Here is a 26,870-nt window from a genome sequence, read left to right on the forward strand (position 1 = left end):
TTGATAAACTTAATCTAGTCAACGGACAGGCTTGTATACATATTGTATTGCTCTGTGATTGGTTGATGATAAAGAAATATGGCACCCAAACATACAGACAACTTCTAATTGTGTGTTATATTCATTCATACCAAAGGCGAATGTTTTTTAACAGGATGCTGGGCCGACTTTTCGGAGAGACAAATGAATGTGGAACAGTGTGAGATAGGTACACCCACTATACAGATGCCAGCCCTGGAATGGAATACTCTACTCAAACCACAGTCAGTAGCTATTTTATTTTGAACGGTCAGTTTTTTTCCTGTTAATTAGCCCACCATCAGCATATGGTGAGCAATTAAAGATCAAACTATGGTGGGCGCCAAGATCCCTCGGGGATCTCATGTTTTACACCTACATCCATTTTCATTATGCAACTGTATACATGTGACAGTGGAAGGGGACCAGGGACTGAGATTTGATTCCTCAATCAGACATGGAATTATATTTTGTTTAATGTCTGACTGCGATGTTTTCCTTTCACAGTAAGAACCCCAACCTGCCTCAATCAGAACAAACAAGAGTGATTAAACAGAATATCAAAGACTGTTTTGCCATTGTTAAATTAAATGAAGTTTATATTTTTAAGTGTTAGCTTTTACACCTAAACATCTGATTGGCTGACAAAAATATCTACTGAATTATGTGATGAACACAATATTGCAGTTGTTTCCATTTCATTAGAGGTTTATGAAACTCCTCACAAATTTTGAGGGAAAAATGGTAAATTCTGACTTATTTTATACCGTTAAATCATTCATTTTTTGTGTTACTCAAATTTTGTGGTTTTCAAAAAATGTGATTTCATGGATTTCATAAACTTTAACAGTTTAATGATTTGTGAACATACATGTACAAAGTCAAATTCAACGAAAATAAATCTCTCATGAAAATTAATAATCTTACAGTAAATCTTGTGTGATTGGAAACTCATTAAGATCTTTTATATAGATTTCTCTTTGATAAAAGGAAATATTTCCAGTAATGTGAATGGAGCTGTAAAATTAAAAAAAAAAGGAATTTTGGTTTTGTAGGAAGGAGAAAATGGATATACAATTGATCCCCCTGGTGGCAAGTCTGGATATGAAAATTGTAGCAGCTCCGGCAATCACCTACACCCCAAGGGACCACAGTCAGACTCCAGTAAGTGACTTTCTGTAGTTTATTTTCCAGGAACATTCCTGCCTTTGACATTGATTATGGCTGGCATTCCTTATTTGGAAATGATGAGAAATGTCTAATTTTTTCTTGGTCCACTTGATATATTGTACAAAAAATGTGGTATGGATAATTTCAAAAATTGACTTAAAAGGACGCTTATAATCTTCCAATCAGTGTCTGTTCCAAAGATAGACAGGAAAGCCCTGGATTTCTTATTTAAAGTATCAGAGAATTGATTAAATTACAACATTTTGTTAATTTAAGCTTTATCGCAGTATGATTCTGTCACAAATATTCAATAGTTCCAGAGATAGATTTCAACGGAGGTTTCTGGATCCCAACCTTTTAACTAAAATGTCTTGTGTAAAATTTAAAAGTACATACTGTAAACATACATATTTTGCCAATTTTAGCATTTTTTTTTGTTAATTGTTGCTTTTCTGAATGTGTTTCTATAGCAATAATTGTTTATGCACAAATTCATCATTGGGATAGTTGTTAACAAAAGATAATGCACTGATATTAGATTTTGCCAAAAAGGTAGATTTACAGTAAGAGTAATACCATAGGTAATTGAAATTTCTCGACAACACAGAATGAAAAAGATTAACCAAGTAAACTAACTGACAAATCGTCACTAGTGCAATTTCACCTTGTTCTGAGTCTACAAAATGTTTTGTAGAAATGGAATTCTGCAGAGTGTTGTCAATGTTCATTTCTTTTTTAGATTTTGGTATGTGGACACACTATAGAACTGAATGCCTCTAGTGACATTGATTTTGTCATCAGCACCAATCAGATTCACCTTCTGGAACGCTTGATCAGCCAAACAAAGGCTGTGTTACTACCATCGAAGACAGAAAGGCCAGTTGAAGAAACAGACAAAGTGGAAGAGGTCAAATCCGATCAAATGACCTATGATAGTGGTATTGGAAGCGAGATTTCAGCTTTGACCTTCAAGAAAGGTGTGTCCCCCGTCCCCACACAGCACACGACAACACTTGTTCAGAGTCCAAAGTTTGTGACCCCATTTGACCTTTTGTTAACAGCAGGTCGTATATCATGTACTGTGTACACACACAAGCTTCTGAAGGAGGATTACCATGACAACCACATGAAAGACAAGGCTGATACAGGAAGAAGTGGTGAATCTTCACCAAACAAATCAGGTGCTGAGGAAAACAGACCAACCTACTCCTTTTTGAATATTCATGATGTGAAGACAGAGAGTGAAAAGGTCATAAGGTCAGGAAGCTGTGTGATTCAGCCGTTCCTCTACCTGTATTTTTCCCAGCCACATACAGTTCTGAAATGCCAACAGGAGCAGCAGACGTTTGAAATGTCCTGCTACGATATTCTCATCAAAGGACCTACCACAGATTTCATCGATACAGGTAAGTTATAATTATTTATTGTATCCAACATAGGTTTTTAAAAGTGGAAAGTGTTCGTCAATCCTACTTTTCAAAAATGTGGAGAGGGGAGAGGGGATGTGTTAAAACTTTCCTTCATTGTACACAGGTCGGGGGGCGCAGTGGTAACGCACTCGCCTTTCACCTAGCCAACCGGGGTTTGATTCCCGGAACGGACGTGAAAAGGATAGGGGTCACTTGCCCGACCATGTGGGTTTCCCCCAGGTACTCTGCTTTCCTCCCACAATAAGACCCCTCCCGCGCTTACGTCCGGGGCAACAGGAATGATTAGTATAAGTTGAAATAACTTGTTTCGCAATTGTTGTAAAATAAATGAAGTTTATATATATAGGTCAGCCTACCTCTAGGTCTGTGGACCATCAGCCTAATGACAGTGAATCTCTCCTACCTCTAGGTCTGTGGACCATCAGCCTAACGACAGTGAATCTCTCCTACCTCTAGGTCTGTGGACCATCAGCCTAACAACAGTGAATTTCTCCTACCTCTAGGTCTGTGGACCATCAGACTAGTGACAGTGAATTTCTCCTACCTCTAGGTCTGTGGACCATCAGACTAGTGACAGTGAATTTCTCCTACCTCTAGGTCTGTGGACCATCAGACTAGTGACAGTGAATTTCTCCTACCTCTAGGTCTGTGGACCATCAGACTAGTACAGTGTCCTAGGTCTGTGGACCATCAACAGGAATGATGACAGTGAATAAATTGACATAACTTGAATTTTCGCAATTGTCTGTAAAGACTAAATGAAGTTTATATGTATATAGTGAATCAGCCTACCTCTAGGTCTGTGGACCATCAGACTAGTGACAGTGAATTTCTCCTACCTCTAGGTCTGTGGACCATCAGACTAGTGACAGTGAATTTCTCCTACCTCTAGGTCTGTGGACCATCAGACTAGTGACAGTGAATTTCTCCTACCTCTAGGTCTGTGGACCATCAGACTAGTGACAGTGAATTTCTCCTACCTCTACTTTGTAGACAATACATAATTAGTTATATGGATTTGTGTATTTCATACTCATCTGGTATCCAGTAATTGTCTGTCAACATTGAGTAAAGCATGATAAAATAACATATTTGCACATCATCCTGGCTGTGTGTAGTTAAGATATAAAGAAGTTAAACCTTCTGGTCTGTCCAATATACAGCTGTACAGCTTCAAGTATATTTTTATTAGTAAGCTAATACAAGCAGAACAGCATTGGAAAAGAGTAGTTAAATCTACATGATTATGATGATTATTAATGATAGAAACAGATGGTAAATTTCTTTGCAAAGCATACAAAGGACAATTTAGGAAGTAATGAGAAAATGTAATTGTTTCATTTTCATATGAACAAGCACAAGAAGGATTATCCACAAGATGATCACAATATAAATCACAATTTAAATTACTGCAATTATTTCGTAATTGACAGAGAACAATATTAGCTCGTCTATTGCCTTCAGTTTTGAAAATAGTTGAAGATATACATTCATTATTTAAGTCTTTGTTCAGATATGTCTTTAAAGCAGCAAGTGACGGAGAGTTAAGTATGTTGGGATTAACTGTGTTAAATTCTCGGCACATGCTAGGGAAGAAGCTGTTAAAGTAATTATAAGTTCTGCACAGATAAGGATTAAAAAGCCTAGGTTGTCTTAGTGGATAGGGGTTGACAACATTACTATTAGTGAGGGGATTTAAAACATCTAGCAAGTATTGAGGTGTCTGACCATGTATAATTTTGTACATTATTATGTATTTGTGTTTTTATCTTCTTACAGCTAGTGTTTCCCTACCCAGTTCTTTATATAATTTTTCATGTGATGTCCCTGATCGCATACATGTGATAATTCTTGCAGCTTCTAATTGAATTGATTCTAAGATTGTTTTCTTGTCGTGTACAGTTGTCCCATATAATATTTGCATATTCCATAATAGGTCTAATAAATGCTGTATAAATTTTAATCAATGATTTTCTACTTACAGTGTTTTTAATATAACGAAGAATGTTGAGTCTATTGTATGCTTTTTTATGTATATTTTGAATGTGATGTTTCCATGTTGCATCTTCCTGAAGGGTAAGCCCTAAGTGTTGACTTGTGACAGGGATATTGTGACATGAGATAATGTCTGCATCCCCTGATTATAACTTACTTGATTTTTTTTCCCCAGACGATACCAAGATCATACCTGATTGTTCCGACTTCCACCTGTACTGGATAGAGACACGGGCGGGGAAGCCTCACCCTAACACTGGGATTCCACCTAGTCTGTATACACTTAGAATCAGTAACTTCTTAAAGGATGCAGGTGAGTGTTTCACTTCGTAACTGTATCTGTCCGATGATAAGCCCATGCTCAGTAATTAGCCCACTTGTATCTTTTTCTGTTTACCATATAAGTGGTGGTATTTAACTAACGGTATATTTGCAATCGTTAAAGATAGCTGTAATTAAATACCTAGTGAGCATTTTACCTGTGTTCAATATCTCAGGTGTGTATGTTAAATGCTTTGCAGCAGTAGATCCACGCCTATGTTTATATACTTATTAATCTACCCATATCTATCAATATTATCATTAATAAGGACACAATGGATCAAAACATAGAAGATCCATATTTATAAGCCAATAAGCATATGTCTAATAATAAGCCCACCTGTATCTGTTCAGAAAAATTACCAATAAGTGCACAACAGATCAAAACATGGAAACTTTTATTAGCCAATAAGCATATGTCTGATAATAAGCCCACCTTTATCTGTTAATGTTCAGAAAAATTACCAATAAGTGCACAACAGATCAAAACATGGAAGCATTATAAGCCAATAAGCATATGTCTAATAATAAGCCCACCTTTATCTGTTCAGAAAAATTACCACTAAGTGCACAACAGATCAAAACATGGAAACTTTTATTAGCCAATAAGCATATGTCTGATAATAAGCCCACCTTTATCTGTTAATGTTCAGAAAAATTACCAATAAGTGCACAACAGATCAAAACATGGAAGCATTATAAGCCAATAAGCATATGTCTAATAATAAGCCCACCTTTATCTGTTCAGAAAAAACACTAAGTGCACAACAGATCAACACATAGAAGCTTTTATTAGCCAATAAGCATATGTCTGATAATAAGCCCACCTTTATCTGTTGATGTTCAGAAACATTACCAATAAGGACACAACAGATCAACACATAGAAGCTTTTATTAGCCAATAAGCATATGTCTGTTCAAAGGATCATTACTGTAACATCATATATTTTCCTTGGGCTCAATTTTTTTTTATTTTGTTTTCCTGGAATATAATCACTCCAGAAGTCTCCTAATATTGCCGTAAAAACCATCGTAATGCTGTCACACACTGCTGTACTGTAGTAGTTTTGTGTACAGCTGTCACACACTGCTGTACTGTAGTAGTTTTGTGTACAGCTGTCACACACTGCTGTACTGTAGTAGTTTTGTGTACAGCTGTCACACACTGCTGTACTGTAGTAGTTTTGTGTACAGCTGTCACACAGTGCTGTACTGTAGTAGTTTTGTGTACAGCTGTCACACACTGCTGTACTGTAGTAGTTTTGTGTACAGCTGTCACACACTGCTGTACTGTAGTAGTTTTGTGTACAGCTGTCACACACTGCTGTACTGTAGTAGTTTTGTGTACAGCTGTCACACACTGCTGTACTGTAGTAGTTTTGTGTACAGCTGTCACACAGTGCTGTACTGTAGTAGTTTTGTGTACAGCTGTCACACACTGCTGTACTGTAGTAGTTTTGTGTACAGCTGTCACACACTGCTGTACTGTAGTAGTTTTGTGTACAGCTGTCACACACTGCTGTACTGTAGTAGTTTTGTGTACAGCTGTCACACACTGCTGTACCGTAGTAGTTTTGTGTACAGCTGTCACACACTGCTGTACCGTAGTAGTTTTGTGTACAGCTGTCACACAGTGCTGTACCGTAGTAGTTTTGTGTACAGCTGTCACACACTGCTGTACCGGAGTAGTTTTGTGTACAGCTGTCACACACTGCTGTACCGTAGTAGTTTTGTGTACAGCTGTCACACACTGCTGTACCGTAGTAGTTTTGTGTACAGCTGTCACACACTGCTGTACCGTAGTAGTTTTGTGTACAGCTGTCACACACTGCTGTACCGTAGTAGTTTTGTGTACAGCTGTCACACACTGCTGTACCGTAGCAGTTTTGTGTACAGCTGTCACACACTGCTGTACCGTAGCAGTTTTGTGTACAGCTGCCACACACTGCTGTACCGTAGTAGTTTTGTGTACAGCTGTCACACACTGCTGTACCGTAGTAGTTTTGTGTACAGCTGTCACACACTGCTGTACCGTAGTAGTTTTGTGTACAGCTGTCACACACTGCTGTACCGTAGTAGTTTTGTGTACAGCTGTCACACAGTGCTGTACCGTAGTAGTTTTGTGTACAGCTGTCACACACTGCTGTACCGTAGTAGTTTTGTGTACAGCTGTCACACACTGCTGTACCGTAGTAGTTTTGTGTACAGCTGTCACACACTGCTGTACCGTAGCAGTTTTGTGTACAGCTGTCACACACTGCTGTACCGTAGCAGTTTTGTGTACAGCTGTCACACACTGCTGTACCGTAGTAGTTTTGTGTACAGCTGTCACACACTGCTGTACAGCTGTCACACACTGCTGTACCGTAGCAGTTTTGTGTACAGCTGTCACACACTGCTGTACCGTAGCAGTTTTGTGTACAGCTGCCACACACTGCTGTACCGTAGTAGTTTTGTGTACAGCTGTCACACACTGCTGTACCGTAGTAGTTTTGTGTACAGCTGTCACACACTGCTGTACCGTAGTAGTTTTGTGTACAGCTGTCACACAGTGCTGTACCATAGTAGTTTTGTGTACAGTTGTCACACACTGCTGTACTGTAGTAGTTTTGTGTACAGCTGTCACACACTGCTGTACCGTAGTAGTTTTGTGTACAGCTGTCACACACTGCTGTACCGTAGCAGTTTTGTGTACAGCTGTCACACACTGCTGTACCGTAGTAGTTTTGTGTACAGCTGTCACACACTGCTGTACTGTAGTAGTTTCATATCTCTATACCCAAAAACTGCCCACAGGACATTCTTCCTGTCTACTCCTACAGCAGATGTCCAGTTTGCATCAGTGTATATGATCCTGAGGAACTCACCACCTCCACTGAGGAGTAGGACCCTACAGTTGTTATTGTCCCCTATAATGAGGTTACCTACACTGTCATACACCACACCATAGGGGTCAAATGGTTCACTTTCCGTAGGTGGTGTCTGTTTATATGTCCTGGGGATGTCACCTCTGTATACAAACAGTTTCTGGAATTCAGTATCCATGACAACAACACGTTGATTTCCATCACCAACATTATTTTCAGTGTTGCTATCAACCACTGCGACATTGTTGGTCACTGCACACTCGGAGATCCTGTGTGGTGAATACACTAAGGGTTTCCCAGTCCCTATAGCCATTGTAGTGAGCACCATCTGACCTTGTGTGGTAAATTTGGAGACGTGTTTGTCCATCCCTACAATGATATGGTTACCGGCTGTAACACACATACACCTGGGTTTCTGTTTGGTTCTGAATTTCTTTGTGAGTTGTCCTGATACCAGCTCCATGATGTTGTTTTTACTGTCACAGACCCAAAGTGTGTGTGTTGTGGGTGATAGACTGATGTCATATATGATAGACTTGTGTGTGACCTTTTGTATAATTTTACCTTTCCCGTCCAGGAGAGTTAATACGCCACTATAATCACTGGTCCACACCTGACCATCAGTGGTTTGACATATAGAAGTAATGTAACATGGAGACTCCCACTCTTCCACCACCTTGGTCTCTGACAGTAGTTTTTTCCTTATCACTGCTTTCTTCTCTTTTCGTCCTGATTGCTGTCTAGAAAATTGTCCTTTGTCATCTGATTTTGATCCTGACCTATCCTGCTTAGTTAATAGTTGACCTTGACCTGAGAGAATAACTTGCCCTAAGGCTAGTTCCAGGAGACGTTGAGAGTTTTTGTTTGGATCGAAGCTGGCAGTATCCAGGACAGGTTTTACAGGAAGACTTGTAGGAGAATGGATCTCACAAGATTTGTCATAAATTTGTATGTGAGAACCAACATTAAGCACAATGTTACATTCTTCAATTTGTTGTTTCATGTGTTTTTCATACATGTTTAATTCCTCCATATAATTCTGTATCAGCCTGTTATTATCCTCTTCCATCTTTTTATAAATAGAGAGTGTCTGTGCTGCAAGAAGGTCAAGGTCTTGTTTTAATTTATCTGTTCGCATTTTCAACTGACATGACAGTTTCTCAAATGTGTTGGTGTTGTCTTGAAGGAGTGTATGAGTAGATTTGATGTATTTTCTAACTTGTTCAAGATCATTTTGTTCCACCCTGTTAATAAAGTTTGTGATATCTTGTTTTTTTTGGGGAGAAATTTCACTGAGCTCGCAAATTGAATGGCTTTTGTGAATAGATGAAATACAATGTAGACACACCGGCTCTTGACACTTCTCACAATAAAGTTCCAGTTGTCTCCCTTTGTGAAATATACATGTAATTTGACCTTTGAAACGGAAAGGAATCTGGCTAATTGGGGTAGCCATTTTGTTGAAATGAATATTTTTTTTTTTATGACTGTGAAAACTCAACTACCTTATGATCGCTGATGTCACAGGGTTACTGTGATGGTGAATCCAAGTTCTCCATCCCAAGCATCAGAATGTTAATTCACATTGTCTGTATATCTCCAGCCTTGGAACAATTAACTTCCTTCTTGTCATGTTAGTATATCTGTGACTTTCTAAATAACTTTATCCAGGTTCAGGTTTGATACAAATTTAAAGTGACCAGTATCTGTTTCATGTCTGTTTGTCGATAAAGGTATCTGAACAGAAGTTCAGCATCAAACATCAGATCTGGGTGTGTACACACACACAGTGTAATTTTAAACCATTTGCTGAATATAACTTCCTGGTTTGTGCTAGGTTTTAGACACGGTCACATTATGTAGTGTATATATATATAACTACAATTTACCTGGCAGGTGTTGCCTTGTATGCACATGTACATTGTGTTTACACACACCTGTGTATCACATGCTCTGTACTCTGATCTTCTGTCCTTTCATTAAGTTTTTAATCAGTTGTATACAAACACCAATTTATGGTCGGGAACACAAACTATCATCTTTAGCCTCTATTTTATCTTTAATGGGTACAGATATAGACCTGTAATTTGTTGTAAGTCTGTGTAGTAAGTAGCATGATGATATGCTGAGTATCTACAGGAGTGGACAATTTCAAAATTTTTCCACTAGCCCTGACAGGATTTCTACTAGCCCCACTTTTGTCAACATAAATGCCAATAACCATTGATATTCTCAAACAATTGAAGGTTAATCTTCACACATGACTTGTTTCAATTACTTGGCTTTCAGGTGGTTTTATATTGCCTCTAAGCTGACTTTTATAATAAGGCATCATGGATTCAAATGCTATATGTCTGGTGTCTAAGCCCTGATGTCATTTTGTACAGATATGCAGTTGGTGTTTATTCATTTATGCAAAAGTTTTTTTTACAAATATAACTACATTTACAATGCTCTACAGGATCTAGAAACACTCAAGCTACCCCACCACGTCAAGGTTGCAGTTTAAAAGCGGTAGATTTTTTTTTTTTTTTTTTTTAATTTATTTTTTTAGTTTTTTCTTTTTAGTGTTTATGTTTTTTTTTATGTACAAAAAGTCAACCTGAAATAAAGACATTGTTTGGATATCATAGAATTTACCATGTTTCTAGAACAATCAGAAACACAGGTGTATAGGCTACATGTATTTTGTACGAGTAGGCTATATATAGCTATTGCATAATTCACTACCATCCAATCAAAAACACTCTTGCGCGAGCTCTATATTTAGCGATGTGGTGAACTTGAATGTGTCAGTGACACAGAACCTCTGACATGAGTTGAAGATCGAAATGTTGATAATTATTTATCAACAGAAAACACCACCAGACAATTTAAGGCTGTTAATGCAAGTTCATTACAGAATATTTCCACTAGCCCACGGGCCAGTGACTGCCGTTGAGCAATTAGCCTGGAGGCGAAAATCACTAGCCTGGGGCATAGGGTTAGCAGAATTGTCCACCCCTGGTCTAGTTATGGCCATGTGTTTTTTTTATTTGTAACCAGGCTTTATCACTCGTTCTATTACATAGCCCATTATTGCTCTCAAACTTTATCCAGTACTTTCTTGATAATTGTGGTTGGATTTCAATTAAATTTGGTCTGATACATCAATGAATGAGGGTTATCATTTCTGAAATTCAGAATTTTGATTCAACTCCTTGGAAAATTGGAAATCAGAATTTTGTATCTCTATTCTAGCATTGATTCTAACTGGTATTGACAATCGCCAAAATGGTGTTATTGATCTGCACATTTTCTCAAGTAATTATTGATTGATTTTTTTATTGATCATAAAAAAAAAAAAACGATGTTATAATATTCACCAAATGGATTTAATTTTGTTGGTTATGATATACTGTAAAATCCTTTATTTTCATAGAGCTCAAATTTCATGGTTTTCCAAAGATATACATGTAAATTGGCAAATAATTTGAGGGTAAATCTTGCTCACAATATTTATTTAAAATACAGTGGTCAAGATGACCTATAGCCATTGTTCTTTGTCTGTCGTCATGAGTCGTGCATAAACTTTTTCTTTAAAACCCTACTCCTCTTTTGTACCTGGATGGATTTCAATTAAATTTAGTCTGATGCATAAATGAATGAGGGTTATTATTTCTGAAATTCAGAATTTTGATTCAACTCCTTTGGGTCGAGACACAGGGTCCAAAATAGGGAGATGCTGAAATTAGATTTGAAACCCTACTCCTTTCTGTCTGTCTGGATTTCAACAAGCTTTGGCTCGTAATTCATCATTTAGGGTAGGCAACTATTTCTTAAATTCATAAATTTGATTTGACCCCTAGGGACATGAGCATGGGACCCCAAAAGGGAAAATGGGGGCCACAAAAGGGAAAATAAGACAATATTCTGATTCAAAACACTTCTTCCTTTTTAATGTTTAAATGGATTTCAATCAAATTTAGTTTAAAACCTCATGGAGAATGGGAAATTATTTCTTGAAATCAGAAAGTTGATTCAACCCCTATGAATGGCATTGACCCACTTCCATGGTCACAGGTATCAAATATGTTCAAAAGTTTAAATGACTTCTACTCAATATCTAAAAGGCCCAGGGTGTACATATTAGCCAACGTTCAAGGTCACAGGGCTCAAATGTGTTGAGATGCTTTAGCAAATTCTTCTTAATAACTGACAGGCCAAGGGTCCCAATATAGGGCCTGTATCTTGATTTTTCAACAGGCAATGTGTCTGGAGTAATGGCAATTGTGTAGTGCTGGTATGAAGAATATGATTTCAAGGTTGCAGAAAATGTCTTGATGAACCAACAATGTCCTCTATGTAAGCTGTAGAGTAGTTGAGGAATTCATTTTAAGCCTATTTTGCCTCTGTCATATTTAGACCTTTATAGTCAGAGGATACCTCTTGTTAACTGTTTACAATTTTGTTGATAAAATTTTGTTGATCTAGTGTACCCATGAATTTAATGAAAATTAATCTCCCAGAAAAATGAACAATTTTACAGTAGTGAAGATGACAAGTCATAATTGAAACAAACTCTCTGTTCATGTCTGTTTGAGGATTTCTCACTCAAGTCTATTTCATGAATTTAACCTACCGTACACGAAGGAGGTCCAAATGAGATGACGTTAGAGATCATGTGGTTTTGAGATTAGAGACTAACTGTGGGGTTTTTTTTAGCGTTATTTTTCTCTGTCATTCTTCAGGTTATAAACAGATATTCATTGATAACTAAGTAAATTTAGTTGGTACAATATATAAGTGTTCAGTTACAATCTATGTCTACAGTGTAATTACTCATCTGTCTGAGTTAGGAATGATTTACGCAAATATTCACCTTTTAAAATCTTATTTGGACACTAAATTAGGTTAAGTTCAAGGAATTGGAAATTAAATGAGATTTCAATCTGTAAAACCATATATTTTTATAGGGTTTAATTTTCATGGTTTTCAAAAAAAAAAATCACAATTTAATGGGATATTTGATTCAATTGATAATGATACTTAATCTCAATAAATGTCCTTAAACCAATTATATCAGTATGTGGACACATACATTCATGGATGGACATTGATTTACAGTATAATTACAAAAAATAATGACAAGAATCACTTTTAGCATATAGCATAGAAATAACTTTTATTTATGGAAATTGATAACAGCATATTATAGTTAATTACTACAATTGTACCTTAATACTAATACACATGCATTGTTTACTTTCCATAACTGTCAGATATTGAATCAATAGTAATTAACGCAAGGGTCTACTATTCACTGTTTCATACAAGAATACTAGAATCTTGTATATACTTACTGGAGATTCAAAACCTGAAAATTAGCATTAATTCGTTATTTCTCTATTATGAGATTACATGCAAATATAAAGCAATGAATAAACACGAGATTACCAGACTTTCACATTGATAACTAGAGATTCAGAACCTGAAAACTTTATCCTTAAATTGACAAAGTTCGTTAAGAAAATCTGTATATATGCCACTTTGAATACTTTTTCTACCATATGTTCAGTGTTAACTAATTCATTATACTGCTGGGGTAAGGTTTATTACAGGCACAGCTGGTCCATTTGTCTATCAGGCTGACACATACTGCTGCTGTACTGTGGTACAAAAGTATTTTTATCCCCCACTTTCACCAAAAACAGGGGATATTAATTTGGGTTTGTCTGTCCATCTGTCCGTCCGTCCGTCCGTCTGTCACACTTTCGCTTCCATGTTCTAACTTCCCCAAAAATCATCTAATTTGGGCTAAACTTAGTCAGCAGTTTAACTATCAGTGTCATCTGTTCATAATTATGCATACTAATGAGGTATCCTTTGATTTCATTGGTCGGTTCATTTCCGTGCTCTAACTTCCCTAAATATAATCAGCTTTAGATGAAACTTGGTCAGCAGATGCATATTAGGGCACATCACAGCAATCAGCATTATCTGTTAATATCAATGCATACTAATTAGGTATTCTTTCATTTCATTGGTCTGTCATTTTTTGTGCTCTAACTTTCCTAAATATAATCTGATTTAGATGTAACTTGAAGTCCCACAAATATTATCCAGTCCCCTGTACTGATCATCATATTGTGTGGACAACTATACCTGCTGATGACCATGGATCTGCTTAGCACCATTATAGTTACTAGTATGCAAGTTTTCTTCAATTAGTTCACTTTAATAGTTAATATTTGATATGTCCAATAAAATAGCTACTCTCTATAATCCTTTACATCTTTCTTTGGTTTTAAAGCAATACATCATAGCTTAAGAGAATATATCATTCTACATAGCATTATGACATGTTTACTCCTAACCTCTAAAATATTTACTCACAATATGTTTGGAAAGCGGGGGATATAAATTCCATGAATTTGCTTGTTGTCATAAATGTCACACTCTACCATAGAGTTTAGTGTACAGCTGTCACACACTGCTGTACCGTAGTAGTTTTGTGTACAGCTGTCACACACTGCTGTACCGTAGTAGTTTTGTGTACAGCTGTCACACACTGCTGTACCGTAGTAGTTTTGTGTCACACAGCTGTCACACACTGCTGTACCGTAGTAGTTTTGTGTACAGTTGTCACACACACTGCTGTCACACACCTGTAGTAGTTTTGTTTTGTTGTACAGCTGTCACACACACTGCTGTACTCTGCTGTAGTAGTTTTGTGTACAGCTGTCACACTGTACCGTAGTAGTTTTGTGTACAGCTGTCACACACTGCTGTACCGTAGTAGTTTTGTGTACAGCTGTCACACACTGCTGTACCGTAGTAGTTTTGTGTACAGCTGTCACACACTGCTGTACTGTAGTAGTTTTGTGTACAGCTGCCACACACTGCTGTAGTGTAGTAGTTTTGTGTACAGCTGTCACACACTGCTGTACTGTAGTAGTTTTGTGTACAGTTGTCACTCTGCTGTACTGTAGAAGTTTTGTGTACAGCTGTCACACACTGCTGTACTGTAGTAGTTTTGTGTACAGCTGTCACACACTGCTGTAATGTAGTAGTTTTGTGTACAGCTGTCACACACTGCTGTAATGTAGTAGATTTTTGTACAGCTGTCACACACTGCTGTACTGTAGTAGTTTTGTGTACAGCTGTCACACACTGCTGTACTGCAGTAGTTTTGTGTACAGCTGTCACACACTGCTGTCACACACTGCAGTAGTTTTGTGTACAGCTGTCACACACTGCTGCTGCCACACACTGCTGTACTGTAGTAGTTTTGTGTACAGCTGTCACACACTGCTGTACTGTAGTAGTTTTGTGTACATCTGTCACACACTGCTGTACTGTAGTAGTTTCATATCTCTATACCCAAAAACTGCCCACAGGACATTCTTCCTGTCTACACCTACAACAGATATCCATTTTGTGTTGGTGTATATAATTCTGAGGAACTCACCACCTCCACTGAGGAGTAGGACAGTACAGTTGCTATTGTCCCATAGAATGAGGTTACCAATACTGTCATACACCACACCCTCAGGATCAAAATGTTTCCCTCCTGTAGGTGGTGTCTGTTTATATGTCCTGGGGATGTCACCTCTGTATACAAACAGTTTCTTCAAGTCAGTATCCATGACAACAACACGTTGATTTCCATCACCAACATTATTTTCATTGTTGGTATCAACCACTGCAACATTGTGGGTCACTGCACACTCGGAGATCCTGTGTGGTAAATACACAAAGGGTTTCCCAGTCCCTACAGCCTTTGTAGTGAGCACCATCTGACCTTGTGTGGTAAATTTGGAGATGTGTTTGTCCATCCCTACAAGTATATGTTTACTGGCTGTAACACATATACACCAGATTGCCTCGTTGGTTCTGAATTTCTTTGTGAGTTGTCCTGATACCAGCTCCATGATGTTGTTTTTACTGTCACAGACCCACAGTGTGTGTGTTGTGGGTGATAGACTGATGTCATTTATGATAACCTTGTGTGTGACATTCTGTATAACACTACCTTTCCTGTCCAGGAGAGTTAATGTGTTGCAGTCTCTGGTCCACGCCTGACCATCAGTGGTGGGACATATAGAAGAAATGTAACAAGGAGACAGCCATTCCTCTACCACCTCAGTCTGTGAAGGTGGTTTTTTACTTGTCACTGCTTTCTTCTCTTTTACTTCTGATTCAGAGGATTGTCCCTGGTCACCTAATGCTGAAACTGACTGCTTCTGGTCAGTTGATGTTTGACCTTGACCTGAAGAGACAACTTTCCCTAAGGCTGCTTCTAGGTAACCTTGAGGATTTTTGTTTGGATTGAAGCTGGCAGTATCCAGGACAGGTTTTACAGGAAGACTTGTAGGAGAATGGATCTCACAAGATTTATCATAAATTTGTATGCGAGAACCACGCTGAAGCACGACCTTACATTCCTGTATTTGTTGTTTGAGTTGTTTATCGTACACCTCCAGGTCATGTCTGTATTTCTGTATTCGCTTGGTATTGTCCTCTTCCATCTTTTGATAGAGGGAAAGTGTCTGTGTTGAAAGCATGTCAAGGTCATGTTTTAGCTTCTCTGTTTGTATTTTTAATTGACATGACAGTTTCTTAAACGTAGTACTGTTGTTTTGAAGGAGTGTATCAGTAGATCTGATGTATTTCCCAATGTGTTTCAGGTCATGTTCTTCTGTTCTGTCAATAAAACTTCTGATATCTTTTTCCTTTTGAGGAGTGATTTCACTGAGTTCACAAACTGCATGTTTTTTGTGAATAGAAGAAAGGCATTTTGGACAAACTAATTCCAAACATTTTTCACAATAAAACTCCAGTTGTCTCCCTTTGTGATGCATGCAGGTTGTCTGATCTTTCATACGGAAGGGAATTTGACTGTCTCGAGCTGCCATTTCGATGAAATATTTTATGATTTGATAACTATAAAGTCACAAAACAATAACTACCTTTTGATCACTGATGTCACAGGGTTACTGTGATAGTGAATCCAAGTTCTCCATCCCAAGCATCAGAATGTTAATTCACATTGTATATCTCCAGCCTTGGAACAATTAACTTCCTTCTTGTCATGTTAGTATATCTGTGACTTTCTAAATAACTTTATCCAGGTTCAGGTTTGATACAAATTTAAAGTGACCAGTATCTGTTTCATGTCTGTCAATAAAGATATCTGAACAGAAGTTCAGAATCAAACATCAGATCTGGGTGTGTACACCCACAGTGATTTATCGATCTAACTGTTCTTTCTTTATCTTCTTGGTTTGTGTGAGGTTTACTGACAGACACACCTATGAGATTGTGCACACAAACCTGTGTATCACTGAGCTGTTTACAAAGCTAACAACCAAACAATTTTTGCTAATGGGTGCACCCCACATTGAAGATGCAATTCCCTATAGAAGTCAGGAAGTGGTCTGTCTGTGTGTCTGTCTGTCCCTTTTTTATATCTGTACAATATCTCCAGTTCTATTGAGGCACTTGAACTCTAACTTCATCCAGTACTTCTGCAGAGAATCTGGATTCTTTTGGTTGTTTTTACATGTTCAGAGGTCAAAGGTCAAGGTCACTATAAGTTTAAACTATATATTATACACTATTCAACAATATTTCCTCATATACATGATATATATGGGATTGAAAAAGAAGCTTAGTGCTTATGTTAATTCCTTTCCCAAAGGTCATTATTACTTGAAATAGAACTGAGAATACCACTGTAAGATGTGTTGTACATGATTGTTATAAAAATTTATTCCCAATGAAAACAAAGCAAAATGGACTGATATCAAATGAGAAATCCTCCTCCTACACATCAAGGTCATCAAGTCGAAGGACAAGGTCAATGTATTAATATCTTATTGATAAATATATTACTACATTTATGACATTAAGAAGGCAAGATGGCTGGAATCAAATTAGAAGTTGCCTGGCTACACCGGAACAAATTTGAAATTCTTCATTGGTAAACATGTTGCTATGACCTTGTGAAAGATAGCCAGAGGTCAAAGGTCACATTTTCTATCTCTTAGTTGGTAAATACACTTGTATTTTCTTACAACAGTATGAAGCAAGGTGGATCAAGGGGAAATCTCTTGGCAAAAGTCAAGGTCATAGGGCAGAAGGTATAGGTCAGATACTAGATATAATTACTATGGTAGGACTTATGAACTAGAAAGATCAAAACAAAACAAGTAAGTGTATCAATACTCAGATTCTATATCTTAAATGGAACAAAAATTGCCTTAATGTGGTGAATTAAAGTCGATAGGAATTCAAGAATTCAGGTGTATAGGATGTTTTATATTTTACAAATTGTAACACAGGTTGATTTATTGATTAGAACAATAAGCTGTTGTCACAGTGGGTTTAGCTTTAGATAAGGGGAGTGCCACTAAACATGCATTGCACTCGCTTTGGCTTGACAGTGCTCATGATACTCCCACAGATACCCTGAGTGAGATATTTACACAAGTCTGGTATAAAACACCAAGAGGAAAGATTTCTCAGACACCACTTGGCTGGATAGGGTCGCTAAATGATAGATTGCTTACAACACGAAAGAAATTTCAATAAACACACAAATCCAAACAAAATGAAAATATAGATGGATATGAAATGTATAATGCTTATAAATAAGTGCATAGCCCTACACAGTAACAGGTACACAAACCTAAAGTCTGTTTCACAAAACTGTTGTGAGGTGTTATACAGTCTATGTCACCAATATTAGCCATCAATAAAAATTCCAGGATTTAGTTTTTCACAAGAAATTGTTTCAATAATAACATTGTCTACTTGACAGCTTTTGTATGGAAAATAAAAGTATACAGTAAGTTTTGTTCAGTTTAAAACTTGTTCAAAATTGGTTATATCCAGTTCAGTGGTAGTTAATGTCCTGGTTTAAGTTTCCCTCTACAACATTTTCAGCTTTAACACTCTGTGAGGTGTCACTACCTTGTAACTGACGAGTGTGTTTAACATTTAGGATAATCATTTATTTAATGTTTAAAAAATGATCCAAATATTGAACTTTAAGGAACACCAATATTGATTTCTTTTGATTCTGTCTGTCTTGAAATAAAAAAAAGATATTTAGTTGACATGTCCAAAGTTAAAAACAACTGTTTTGATGTGTGAATTTCACACAAAAAAAATTTCTTGTGAATGTTGGTAGGCTGACAATATGGTTTCTTATTTTCAACTTAATCATAGAAAGCAAAAACCATGAAATCCACAAATTTACCAAAAGTGTCCGATTTGAATATCTTTTTTATTGCTCATTCACTTTTTTTGTGTGTGTGTTAGCATGCATCAACTTGAAGGTGGAGCGACCCTTGAAGGTGAATCTAAGTGAAGAAAAACTTAACCAGGTGGAGCAGTTTGTTGCTGACTTACTACCAACAAGCAGAGCGAAAGGTCAAGCATCAGAGGTCAAGGACACAGTGACTAGCAGCAGACATCAGGGTCAAGGCCATCAACATGACCTTGTCCATGGTATGGGTACAAAGTTCTTGCTTTAAATTATTGTGAAATGATATACTCAGTATGAATTTTTTTTATGTCAATAGCTTGGTGTTTCTTGTAATTTTGTTTCACATTGTTTTTCTTCAGTTGTGCTGTCTAAACTTGAAAGGTTAGAACTACAAACGGATCAAATTGTGATATCCATGGAAACCAGTCCAGACCTGGAGAGTTCAGGGATAATAGGATTGGTGGATGGAGTGAGGTTGGAGATGAGTCTGGATCAGTTAGACACAGGTAATCCACAAAATACAGCTAACCTCAACACAGGTAACCCACCCACACAGGTAACCAACCCACACAGGTAACCCATACAACACAGGTAACCCACCCACACAGGTAACCCACAAAACACAGGTAACCCACCCACACAGGTAACCCATACAACACAGGTAACTCATACAACACAAGTAACCCTTACAACATACAACACAGGTAACCCATACAACACAGGTAATCCACAAAATACAGCTAACCTCTACACAGGTAACCCACCCACACAGGTAATCCACAAAACACAGGTAACCCACCCACACAGGTAACCCATACAACACAGGTAACCCATCCACACAGGTAACCCACACCACACAGGTAACCCACCTAACACAGGTAACCCATACAACACAGGTAATCTACACAACACCAGTTACCCACCCAATATAGGTAACCTAAACAACACAGATACCCCACCTAACACAGTTAACCCACCCACACAGGTAACACACAAAACAGAGGTTACCCATACAACACCAGTTACCTACCCAATATAAGTAACCTAAACAACACAGATAACCCACCTTACACAGTTAAACCACCCACACATGTAACCCACACAACACAGGTAACCCACCCACACAGGAAACCCACCTAACACAGTTAACCCATTCACAAAGGTAACCCGAACAACACAGGTAACCCACTCACACAGGTAACCCACCTAACACAGTTAACCCACCCACATAGGTAACCCACCTAACACAGTTAACCCACCCACACAGGTAACCCACACAGCACAGATAACCCACTCACACAGGTAACCCACCTAACACAGTTAACCCACCCACATAGGTAACCCACCTAACACAGTTAACCCACCCACACAGGTAACCCACCTAACACAATTAACCCACCCACACAGGTAACCCACACGACACAGGTAACCCACTCACACAGGTAACCCTCCTAACACAGTTAACCCACCCACATAGGTAACCCATCTAACACAGTTAACCCATCCACACAGGTAACCCACCTAACACAATTAACCCACCCACACAGGTAACCCACCTAACACAATTAACCCACCCACGCAGGTAACCCACACAACACAGGTAACCCACTCACACAGGTAACCCACCTAACACAGTTAACCCACCCACATAGGTAACCCACACAACACAATTAACCCACCCACACAGGTAACCCACCCACACATGTAACCCATCCACACAGATAACCCACCCATACAGGTATCCAATACCACATAGGTAAAACACAGTTTTTTTCACTTTAAACATTATTTCATACAATTTGCAAATTATAAAGATTTTTATAATTTTGTCCTTGTTAAGGATCGTTGTTGATGCTGATTTGAAACTGTTTGTTTCCAGGAGGTTTAGAATGTGTGGAAGCCTATATACACCTGAAAGACATCACGGTGAAGACTATTTATCAGAAACGTCCGCGCACTCTCATCCACCCATGTAGTGTCACTGTAGATGCCATCTTGGAATGGTACAAGCATTCTGATTTGCAGTCACAGATTTCAACACTTTCTGCTACCATAACAACTGGTCTTGTGACTGTTACGATTGGTCAGGAGCATTTCATGTGTTTGACAAGTCTACAAAAACAGCTGCAGAGGCTGTTAAAGGTAAAGTTCAGAATAGATAAAGTGAAGGCATCCCTGAATTCACACTCCCTACTGACAATGATATGTAGTTCAAGAGTATAAATCTGTGTTTAGTGATACTTTCTTATGGTGAAGGATCACTTTTGAATTTTGAATTTAACAGTTAATCTGAGTAGTTATCACAGAACCGAACACATTCCATGTCAACATGATAACGAAAATGGAATATAACATAAAAGAAAACCAAAGTTCTAAGCTTAAGCAGAATGAAAACAGAATACAATATGATATTGAAGAGTGGAGATGATAAGGATTTTACTGAAGTTAGCAAAAGTGAAGAACAATGGAGGTGATACAGAAATTACAGGTGAAGTATGGCAAAGGTAACATATGTTACAGTACAATGCCATACAGCACACCTACATTAAGTGTGTGGAATTGTGTTTATATGATATCAACTTCATACTCTGTAATATTTGTTCAGAAAAAACCAAACACAAGTGGAAAGTTTCCAAGGAAAGATTTTCCAACAGGAAAGAAGGAGGACTCTAAACTGGAGGAAGATCTGATTGTTGAGCAGACGACAGATGATCTGCGATCAGGACAGTTTCAGTATGTCCAAAATCCAGGTTTGTAATAGAATGGATTTGCTTATAATTTACCATTCACTTCATCAGGATTTTAGGACCTCAGTCGGTCAGGAGTCCAGTATGGTGTAAAGAATTTTCTCTGCAAAGGATGCACAGGGACCAAATATCATGGGAGGCAACTGTTGCTTATAACAATACATATATTTTTGACTCGTGCTTTATATGTTGTAAGGTGACATCATTATTTATGTAATGTCATTTGTCCAGGAGTATGGTGACATCACAGTTTCTATGATGTCATTTTTCTAGTAGCATATTGATTATAATTCAGACGATGTCATTTTTGGGAGGATGTCACAAGACCAACTGTTTCTGCTCTGTTAATTTACTGAAACATTAACATAAACATGTACATCTTATACATGTACAAGACCAGGTCAGAATATAGACCTGAACTTTGACCAACTATTCCTATACAAATAATTTACCTAAAAAATATTGATTTATATATGACCAGGTCAGGATATACACTTCATGTTATCTTAAATTATTTTTCAGATCCTGAAGTGGAGGCTAATTCAGGGGAGATAATTTTCTGTAGTCATGACAGTGCTGGAGACAGTTACATGGCTTGGTGCTATGATGTACCTAGAGTTATCTCCCATGTCAAGTTCACTCCCATCCCTTTTAATGTGCCCCATCAGGCAGAGAAGTCAGAAACACTGGTGAGTTGAAGTCAGAGGTAAATATGTAGGTGGTGGTTTATTGTCCTGGTTTATTGCCCCGAGGACAGCCAGGGTCACATGGGGGCAGGGACTTGTAGAAGCTGGTGGCTTCCTTAGTGAACAACATGCTAGAGACCCACTTAATGTTTCTGTTGAAGAAGGTATAATCACAAAAGCACATTTATATCCATACTTTGTATAAATGTTGCTTGTATGAAGGGGTCACACAAGATTGCTCTTCAGATCTACAGGTCAAAGGTGATGCTATCTGAATGTAGAGTTAGATCTTCTCCATAATTTAAAAAAAAATCAAGAAAGGGATCATTGGTTCATATGTTGGTAATGTTTAGCCCTACGTGTTTTCTAGTTTGAGCAATTAGATTGGTGAGTTTCACTTTGGAGGCTAATGACATTACTTGCAGAATGTATTTATGAAAAAAGTAGAATGCTGATACAGGCATTTTGGGCCTCTTGTCTTTGTGATAGATTCCCTGTACACTGCAGTACCAGGACATTGCCTCCCAGCAGTTTCTTCCATATGTTGATTTTGAGCTTTCGGAAGACACACAGACAGTCCTTCAGCTGCCAGAGGTCAAGGTCATCAATGTGAGGGATCTGGTGGTTGCCCAGACATGGCGGGTTGTCATTCATAACAGCATGATTGCTGAAAACTGGTACTGTCATCTTATCATCATATAAAATGTATTATATTATGTAACATCAAAAACAATAGTAATCTTTATTTTGATTTGAAATAGATTAGAAGTGATGGTAGCCAACTACACATTCAGAAGCTGTATTCACCATCAAATAATTTACTCTGTGTCTTAAAAAAAGTGAAAATGAATTTATTGATGTTAAAAGACATGTTATCACTATTCACTTTTGAAATTTTACAGTTCAGATGAGGAGGAAACATCTTCTACATCTGACCTGGCAATTTTCCCAGAATCCCTTGCTGCTTCAATGTGTGTAGACTCTTGCTACGTCCCAAACCTCATACCATACCTCCAAGTCTATCTGTCTGTCCCTGCTGTTGAAGTGCACTTCCAGAACCACATGACCTACTTAGGGAAAGGTGAGACCTTTAACCCCCTCTATTAACATGATGTTTGATGATGTGTGATGTAACATGACATGGCATGGTGTGAATGCCTGTGACCAGCTCGAGTTCCAAGTAACAAGAATGTAGCGGTTGTCTCCATCAAGAGCAGAATTATTTGATCATATTAATCACAAGAAAAATTTTATCACTACTTCTGAAAAGTCTTTCATGTGAGATTGTCTTGGAAAAGATTTGGAATTTAATGATAAAAATCATTGAAATGTCTTAAAATTTAATGTCAGAAAATCATGAAAGGACTTAGAATTTGATCTCTCAATGTCTATGTGAAGAATGAATTTCTATTGTTGATAATTGGTTTAGTGTTGATGTTGGGTATAAGGTATAATATCATTACTGTTTATCATTCAGATATACCAGAGAAGCTACAACCATTCACATTCGACGAAAGTTGTCTGGAAGAGGAGGAGTTTGCTGTCGTCTCCTCACGTCAGATGACTGTTACTGGGTCACTTCTAAATGGACCTCATGCTAGTACCTGTATACAGGTAACATTGTGTCACGTCAACTTTCAATCATCTTTATACCTTTTTCTTCTCATTACTGTAGAAGAAAATGCATTACTTTTTTTTCTGCAATAAGTCATGGGGGCCAGCAGTCAGATTCCTATCCAAAGTAAGGAGTTTGGCGTATTACAGGACAGTAATAAAGCACTAATTAGTAATTTTAAACAACATTATCAAAAGATACCAAACTTTGACTTTAAATCTATTTTTAAAACAATTGTGGAACAAGTTTGTGGGCTTATATTAATCACTTGTTGGCCTGGATGGCAGTGGGAAAGGGATTTTACTGTAGAAGGAATTCTGCTTGTCGTTGGAAAATTAACATGGTCCCCCTACCTGTTCTTGTCCATTCCAGCATTTGAACTTGGACACCCAGGTGAAAGGTGATTACATCACACTTTGCCTCCCAACCACAACATATGTGGATGGGCTTATTACCAAGTATGGGCTTATTGACAGATCAGTAGTATTTGTGAATTTTTTCCTGATATTTCCAACACTAGAAACAGCATCAGTATATTCCTAGCGTATCTTGTGGAATGGAGAATTTTGTAGATATACATGTACCTCACTTACCTAGTCATAAATTAACACCTGAAACAATATCACCGACGTCTGTGTTGAAGTTATATGATAATATAAATTATGTTTTTGAAGATAATCCCTTGATTACAACATATATAAAACATGCTATTGAAGAGTGATAACCCCAGTTTACCCGACTTTGATAAATTATAAATGTGTAGGATTTTGTGTTGTAGATGAACTGTATAACAGAGTTGGAGGTCATTGAGTACAAAACATTGACAAAACAGGGCATGGTGAAGCCATTCGAGATGTTTGGGGATATCACCTTTACACCACACTTATCTGTAAGTAATCTTTAAAATTATCTTAAAAGGATACAAATTATAAGGTTCTTTTTGGATGAAAAATGAACAAAATTTCATGTGGACATTTCTTACAATGTGGACATTTCTTGCCAATGTGGACATTCCTGACAATGTGGACATTTCCTTACAATGTGGACATTTCATGCCAATGTGGATATTTCCTTACAATGTGGACATTCCTGACAATGTGGACATTTCTTACAATGTGGACATTTCATGCCAGTGTGGACATTTCTTACAATGTGGACATTTCTTGCCAATGTGGACATTCCTGACAATGTGGACATTTCCTGACAATGTGGACATTTCATGACAATGTGGACATTTCCTGACAATGTGGACATTCCTGACAATGTGGACATTTCCTTACAATGTGGACATTTCATGCCAATGTGGATATTTCCTGACAATGTGGACATTCCTGACAATGTGGACATCTTACAATGTGGACATTTCATGCCAATGTGGACATTTCCTGACAATGTGGACATTTCATGCCAATGTGGACATTTCCTGACAATGTGGACATTTCCTGACAATGTGGACATTTCATGCCAATGTGGATATTTCCTTACAATGTGGACATTCCTGACAATGTGGACATTTCTTACAATGTGGACATTTCATGCCAATGTGGACATTTCCTGACAATGTGGACATTTCTTACAATGTGGACATTTCATGCCAATGTGGACATTTCATGCCAATGTGGACATTTCCTGACAATGTGGACATTCCTGACAATGTGGACATTTCTTACAATGTGGACATTCCTGACATTTTCTGACAATTAGGACATTTTCTGACAATTAGCACATTCCTGACAATGTGGACATTCCTGACAATGTGGACATTTCCTGACAATGTGGACATTCCTGACATTTTCAGACAATAAGGACATTTTCTGACAATAAGGACATTTTCTGACAATTAGGACATTTTCTGACAATTAGGACATTCCTTACTATGTGGACATTTCCTGAAAATGTTGACTTTTATTTTACACTAGCGCCCCTTGGTGGAGAGTAATGTAACTGTTAATCCGATGATGCTGTCTGTTGGATGTGGGACCGTTCACACACTCAGTAAGGCTGCACAGGCCTGGAGTCAGGTAAGCTCTGTAGCCATGTCTGTCCAACTGTCCCTACATCAGTGTCTGTCTGTTCACATTCTCAGTACATCTTTACAGACCTGAAGTCAATAAAACTCTGTATTAGTGTCTGTCCTTCTGTCCCTATGTCAGTGTCTGTCTGTTCACACCCTCAGGAATGCTTCACAGGCCTAGGGTTAGTTAAACTCTGTAACCATGTCTGTCCCTCTGTCCCTGTGTCAGTATCTGTCTGTTCACACCCTCAGTAATGCTTCACAGACCTGGAGTCAGGTAAGCTCTGTAACCATGTCTGTCCTTCTGTCCCTACATCAGTGTCTGTCTGTTCACACCCTCAGGAATGCTTCACAGACTTGGAGTCAGGTAAACTGTGTGACCATGTCTGTCCTTCTGTCCCTATGTCAGTGTCTGTCTGTTCACACCCTCAGTAATGCTTCACAGACTTGGAGTCAGGTAAGCTCTGTAACCATGTCTGTCCTTCTGTCCCTATGTCAGTGTCTGTCTGTTCACACCCTCAGTAATGCTTCACAGACTTGGAGTCAGGTAAACTGTGTGACCATGTCTGTCCTTCTGTCCCTATGTCAGTGTCTGTCTGTTCACACCCTCAATAAGGCTTCACAGACCTGGAGTCAGGTAAACTCTGTAACCATGTCTGTCCTTCTGTCCCTGTGTCAGTGTCTGTCTGTTTACACCCTCAGTAATGCTTCACAGACTTGAAATCAGGTAAACTCTGTAACCATGTCTGTCCT

At 38.0% G+C, this 26,870-nt stretch overlaps 3 protein-coding genes across 3 annotated transcripts in view; 1 reads left to right on the forward strand and 2 right to left on the reverse strand.

The window, feature by feature from the left end:
- The window catches only part of LOC132548297 (intermembrane lipid transfer protein VPS13B-like), a 73,619-nt gene that overhangs the window by 18,179 nt on the left and 28,570 nt on the right, over positions 1-26,870 (forward strand). Inside the window, exons 20-33 of the mRNA XM_060212152.1 lie at positions 155-267; positions 1,078-1,182; positions 1,928-2,594; positions 4,789-4,926; positions 19,109-19,297; positions 19,415-19,561; positions 20,935-21,197; positions 21,661-21,805; positions 22,325-22,491; positions 22,978-23,165; positions 23,391-23,569; positions 23,966-24,102; positions 24,882-24,992; positions 26,023-26,124. Of these exons, the coding sequence (XP_060068135.1) occupies positions 155-267; positions 1,078-1,182; positions 1,928-2,594; positions 4,789-4,926; positions 19,109-19,297; positions 19,415-19,561; positions 20,935-21,197; positions 21,661-21,805; positions 22,325-22,491; positions 22,978-23,165; positions 23,391-23,569; positions 23,966-24,102; positions 24,882-24,992; positions 26,023-26,124 (2,651 nt within the window). The remainder of the gene's footprint in view (positions 1-154; positions 268-1,077; positions 1,183-1,927; positions 2,595-4,788; positions 4,927-19,108; positions 19,298-19,414; positions 19,562-20,934; positions 21,198-21,660; positions 21,806-22,324; positions 22,492-22,977; positions 23,166-23,390; positions 23,570-23,965; positions 24,103-24,881; positions 24,993-26,022; positions 26,125-26,870) is intronic.
- On the reverse strand, positions 7,674-9,257 carry LOC132548298 (uncharacterized). Its single transcript, XM_060212154.1, has one exon. It carries the CDS (start codon positions 9,255-9,257, stop codon positions 7,674-7,676), a length of 1,584 nt encoding a protein of 527 aa, XP_060068137.1.
- On the reverse strand, positions 15,124-16,698 carry LOC132548299 (uncharacterized). The gene has a single exon (XM_060212155.1). It carries the CDS (start codon positions 16,696-16,698, stop codon positions 15,124-15,126), a length of 1,575 nt encoding a protein of 524 aa, XP_060068138.1.

This window comes from Ylistrum balloti, unplaced genomic scaffold (assembly GCF_031769215.1).
Source record: "Ylistrum balloti isolate Yb309-2 unplaced genomic scaffold, AGI_CSIRO_Ybal_v1 Utg370008, whole genome shotgun sequence".
NCBI classification, from domain to species: Eukaryota; Metazoa; Mollusca; class Bivalvia; order Pectinida; family Pectinidae; genus Ylistrum; species Ylistrum balloti.